Source organism: Rosa chinensis, chromosome 5 (genome assembly GCF_002994745.2).
Source record: "Rosa chinensis cultivar Old Blush chromosome 5, RchiOBHm-V2, whole genome shotgun sequence".
NCBI classification, from domain to species: Eukaryota; Viridiplantae; Streptophyta; class Magnoliopsida; order Rosales; family Rosaceae; genus Rosa; species Rosa chinensis.
The window spans coordinates 15,823,260-15,828,742 of record NC_037092.1 but is presented as its reverse complement, the minus strand read 5'-3'; the positions used below and the strand labels follow the sequence as shown (position 1 = coordinate 15,828,742).

Genomic DNA, 5,483 nt, shown 5'->3' with positions numbered 1-5,483 from the left:
AAAGTAAAATAAATGAGAGATTAAGAATAGGGAGAAAATAAAAGATTTAGAATAGAGAGATATATATGAGGAAGTAGAAGGAAGATGTGAAAAAGAATGTTGAAGTCATATGTATTTATAGTGTAAAAGTTTTTATAAAAAAAAAAAAAAGTTCCCAACCAACGGCTGCATAGCCAACGGTAAAAAAAAAAAATTATTTTTTTCAAACCAACGGCTGGCTATATAGCCAACAATCAAAAAAAAAAAAAAAAAAAAACTAGCCGTTGCTGACGTCATATATAGGTCACACAGCACTACACGGGTGGGCCTCCCATTTCTGATCTATTTGGCCCTAAGGGCTATTTTGCCCCTTTGTTTGGCCTTTTGGCCCTAAATTTTATCCCTTCGGCCCTCATTTATTTGGGTTGGAAACCAAAAAGGTTAAAATAAAGCCCTTTACCCCTTTAGCCCAATGGGTTGGAGAAGGCCTAAGAGTATTGATGGTCATACTTGAAATAGCTTAAATTTTAGGGTAATTTTTTTTCCACCCCATGCCAGTACCCAGAGTTTTGCTCCGCCCTTGCATGTGTCTTGTGTAGTTTTAGGGCAATTTTTTTCCACCCCAGTACAGTGTATGTATCATATATAGGAACCTGAGTACGATGGATCCTAAACTGGACAAAAAAAAAAAAAAAAAATCTTTCAAGACCGCAAAAAATAAAAAGTGTTGATGGCAGTAAATTGGAAAATTTTGCAAACCAGTCAATCAAGAATAACGTACGGGAATAAGCTGGGAATTGTGGCACATCTCTTTGGCATAACGCAAAAACAACACACCTTGTTTCTCCTTCCTGAATGATAACCTAATCAAACAGCCTAAAACCAACGAAAATGAAAAGAAAAACTCAAAGTACCATCATTACATGAATATGCTTCTTCTTCTTCTTTTTTTGGCCAATCTATAGGAAAATATATGCTTACAGAAGAGCATTTTTTATTTTTTTATTTTATTTAAAGGGAAGCGACATAAGGACCAAAACCACATCCACAGGACATAAATCAACTTCAATAGTACAGACCTATCAAAGGTGCTACAAATATAAGTAAATATAAAGGAGAAAACAATACAACGACAATAACTCAAACAAAAACTTACTATCTAAAACAATACGTAATACTTGAGGACAAATAACGACCACAGAGCCCAGCAATGAAATTGGGAAGTGTAATCCACCAAATAGAACCTGAGATGGTAGCTCCATATTCAGCTAATTTTTCAGCCAAACTGTTGCCTTACACTCCCAAAATATACAAATAGATCTTAATTAATGAACTGGACGTATAGTCTCTTGTTATCTATGTAAATTAGCAGTTTAGGATGATAACACTTGAGAAACCATGTGCATTGTTGGCCTTGATTGTGGATGGGCATGCTTGCATGCATTTGCTATTCTTGCAATGGTGACCAATTCATCCAGAACATGAGCTGTAGGAACGGGGAGTCGTTGGTCCAGCACATCGTTCAGCAATACTTCTCCATTAGCAGATGGAGACGAAAAGGAGAAGATTAAATCACCAGCCTCCTTTCCCATTATCACTTCCAGCGCTAGCACTCCGAAGCTATACACATCACATTTCTCAGTCACCTTCATTGTGTAAGCGAGCTCTGCCAAGGAATTAAGGAACAAAAGGTCATTATATCTGACTAACAGAAAACTTGGACAACAACTTTTCACTAATTTACCTGGTGCAACATATCCATATGTGCCTGCACGAGCAGTCCAATTAGATGAGTCTGGATTTAAAAGCCTAGCAGTGCCGAAGTCTGAAACACAAGGCTCATATTCGTAGTTCAGCAAAATGTTGTTGCTTGATATGTCTCGATGCACAATAGGTGGAGAGCAATCATGATGCATGTAAGATAAGGCATGAGCCACACCTCTTACAATTCTCACCCTTGTACTCCAGTCCAATTTTATAGCTTCATGTTCTTTGTTCAGCATTGAAGCCAAACTACCTTTTTCCATATGCTCATAGACCAAAAACGAGTGATGAGTATGTGAGCAGAAACCAATGAGTTTCACAATGTTTCGGTGCCGTATCTCTAATAGTGTCCTTATTTCGTTGAGGAAGTCCTTCCGAGACGCCTCTTCACCCTCAAGTATTGGATGGAGTTTCTTCACTGCAACTATGCTGCCTGATGGTAGCTTTGCCTTGTAGACACTTCCGGATCCTCCCTTTCCGATGCAATATATGGCATCGAAACCATTGGTTGCCTTGATGATTTCTTCGTGCATTCTTCTTCCATCAAAATCAGATGTTGAAAAAACGTATTCATGCTGCACGTTGCTCTCTTCTGTTTTCTGCCATTGTTTTTTTCTTCTTCTTCTAATCAAGACAACTCCAGCTAAAGCGAGTGAAAGTGCTCCCAGAACAAGGAAAATGGTTAAGAACATTAGTTTTGGATTCCTTTTTGAGATATGCTTGTTTTCTTGACATGGTTGAAGTGCTGAAACATTTCCACATAATCCTTTATTCCCTTCCAATGAAGCATCTTGAAATGCTTTGTTGTTGGGGATGGGACCCTGTAACTGATTAAAGGATAGGTCGATGTAAATCAAGCTAAGCATGCTGTCAAATGTTGTTGGAATGAGACCAGAAAGATTATTGTGGGAAAGGTTCAGATTCTCCAAGCTTTGCATTTTGCTCATTTCTGATGGTATCTCACCCTCAAGTGAATTATCACTTAAATCTAGTTGGGACAGGTGAACTAAATTCTCCAATTCAAATGGGATTTCTTCGCTGAACTTGTTGTGGCCCAGGTTCAAGTAGACTAACTTAAACAAGTCACCTAAAATGCTTGGAATGGACTCATTGAGTTTATTATTTGACAGATCAAGATATAAAAGATCAGTCAATGATCCAACTTCTGATGGTATACAACCCCAAAGTTTATTTTCATTCAACATGAGATTCAGCAAAAAAGTCAATCTCCCAATCTCTTTAGGAATCACCCCAATTAAACGATTTGATGACAGATCCAGCACATGAATTTGCGTTGCATTGCCAATTTCCGGTGGGATGCTGCCACCAAGATTGTTCCCCGCAATTCGGAGGGTTGCTAGTTGTGGACATTGTCCCCAGATAGGTGAGATCTCACCATATAAGTTGTTGTGGCTTAGGTCTATATATCGAAGATTTTGATAGGCACCAAAATCTTCAGATATATTGCTTGTCAAATGGTTGCCATCAAGACGGATTCGGACTAAGCTCTTGCAAGTTTTCAAGCTTTTGGGAAGTGGACCTGTCAAATAGTTGGTGGATACTGTAAAGTTTTCCAGTGATCCACCTCGGCAAATATTTTGGGGCAAATAACCAGAAAATTGGTTATTATCCAATTCCACTATGGTCAACTTCATGAGATTCCCTATTTCTTGGGGGATGGAACCAGAGAGTTGGTTATCATTAAGAAATAAGATTTCTAGGTTTGTCAAGTTACCAAATGAACTAGGAATGGAACCACTGAGTTTATTTGTGCTCAACTCTAGATCAACCATAGATTTCAAGTTCCCTATCTCTTTTGGAATAGTGCCAGAAAGTTTGTTGTCATACAGATAGAGCGAGGTAAGGTTTCTCAGACCACCTAAAGACTTTGGGATTGAACCAGAAAGATTATTGTTGTTCAAGAATAAAGAAATTAGCTCTTTTAGGCTTCCAAAACTTGGAGGGATAGGACCTGTTAAATGGTTTTCACTCATTCCGAGTCCAACCAAATCTGTAAGGTTTCCTAATTCTGGAGGAATGGAACCAGACAATTGATTGTCAAAGAGACCCAAATAAGCCAGGTTGGTTAAATTAACCAGAAAAGCCGGAATCGGACCGGAAAGGTAATTTTGTTGGAGATACAAAGCAGTGAGGTTGCTCAAACTACCCAGAGAACTAGGAATTGGACCTTCTAGATTGTTTGCGTTCAGAATAAGCTCGTAAAGAGGATTGAGTTGACCTAGTTCTTGGGGGATTGAGCCATTTAACTGATTTTCATTTAGATGAAGGACCTCAAGATTTGTTAGCAGGCCAATTTCTGGTGGGATTTTCCCAGTAAACTGATTATAAGATAGATCAAGATAGATGAGTTTGGAGAGGAAACTAATCTGATGTGGGATGGCATCAAAGAGCTTATTCATGCTAAGGTCAACATATTCAAGATTAGGTAAGGAGAGAAATGGAAATTCATGCAGCGTACCTTGTATACCAGAATTGGTGAGGTTCATCTTGTTGACACTTTCCGCGTTGTTGCATGAAATACCAGTCCAAACACTGCATGGGTTTGAAGTGGTGGAAGAATTTATGGCATTACTGGGAAAGTGAGTCCATGAGGTAAGATTGTTATTCTGAGTTTGGTTCTCAAAACTATCTTTCCATTTGATAAGAGCCTCTGCTTCAGTTGAACTAGCAGAAGCAAAACCAATGACTGGTGATAAAACCAGGTGGACATACAAGATATGGCAAGCCAGAGAGTAAACTTTATGGGGAGAAGTTAATGATCTCATGGTTTTTGTATGTGCTACCAGTACGAATTATTATAGTACTTGCGATCTCTATTTATAGTGCTACCATGGCCGCATTAGATGCATGAAACGAAAAGTCTCTTTCGCTTTTACTGTCTCAATTATGATGGTTCTTTGGGGAGGCTTTAGAATTCTCCGTTTAGTCCGAATGTCTCTGTTTGCAAGATTTCTTCATATATTTAGTCCAGCCAAGCTCGGCGATTCTTATTTCTTCATAAATGTACCTATATATTATGATCTATTAGCAAAATTTGGGTGGTTTTTTTTTTTGGAAGGAAATTTGGGTGGGTTTTACAATTACTGAATTTGGTATTTTAAGTCCAGTGTAAAAATCTGATTACCCATCTTTCAGCAGGATATGTGGAATCTTTCTTCAGCAAACATGAAGTGGGTGAATAGAAAAATCTTTGAGCAACACAATTAACAAATGGTACAATCTCCAAATGACACATGCAGTTAATATTGCGAACTCACTTTTTGGTAGACGAAGTTTACTACAGAATATCATGGTACCTGTATTAATTGTTGTGCGGTGAACTCTTTGGATTGCATCCAAATTTTCATACCAAAAGGCGGTCAAAAACTATTTTCACATTTGGAGGTAGGTTGTGGCTATTGCCGCCTTAACATTTTTTTAGTTTATCCTACAAACATTTGAAATATTAAAAGACTATATTACCCAAGTGTAAAATGATTGATAAGTACACTAATTTTCTAATTAAAATCCAATATGTAAGAAAAAATAAATATATAAGTAATTAATTAAATATAAAGACTACTTAATTTCTCATTGGATAACATTAATCTTTATCTTCTTCATCCAAATTTAAATTTATTACTATCTTTTTATCTTTTTGTTGCTTCTTCATTGTTAATTCGTTATTCAATTCACAAAATCATTATTTTTAACTTCATCAAAATCTATGCAATATTCTT

The 5,483-nt window shown here is 37.3% G+C and overlaps 1 protein-coding gene across 1 annotated transcript; it reads right to left on the bottom strand.

The window, feature by feature from the left end:
- Nucleotides 1–974: 974 nt before the first annotated feature.
- LOC112202080 (MDIS1-interacting receptor like kinase 2) lies at nt 975–4,531 on the bottom strand. The gene is made up of 2 exons (XM_024342991.2): nt 1,724–4,531; nt 975–1,645 (listed from the first exon to the last, which is right to left on the bottom strand). The coding sequence occupies exons 1-2, from the start codon at nt 4,527–4,529 to the stop codon at nt 1,353–1,355; spliced, it is 3,099 nt and encodes a 1,032-aa protein (XP_024198759.1). The 5' UTR covers nt 4,530–4,531; the 3' UTR covers nt 975–1,352.
- Between the last annotated feature and the right edge of the window lie 952 nt (nt 4,532–5,483).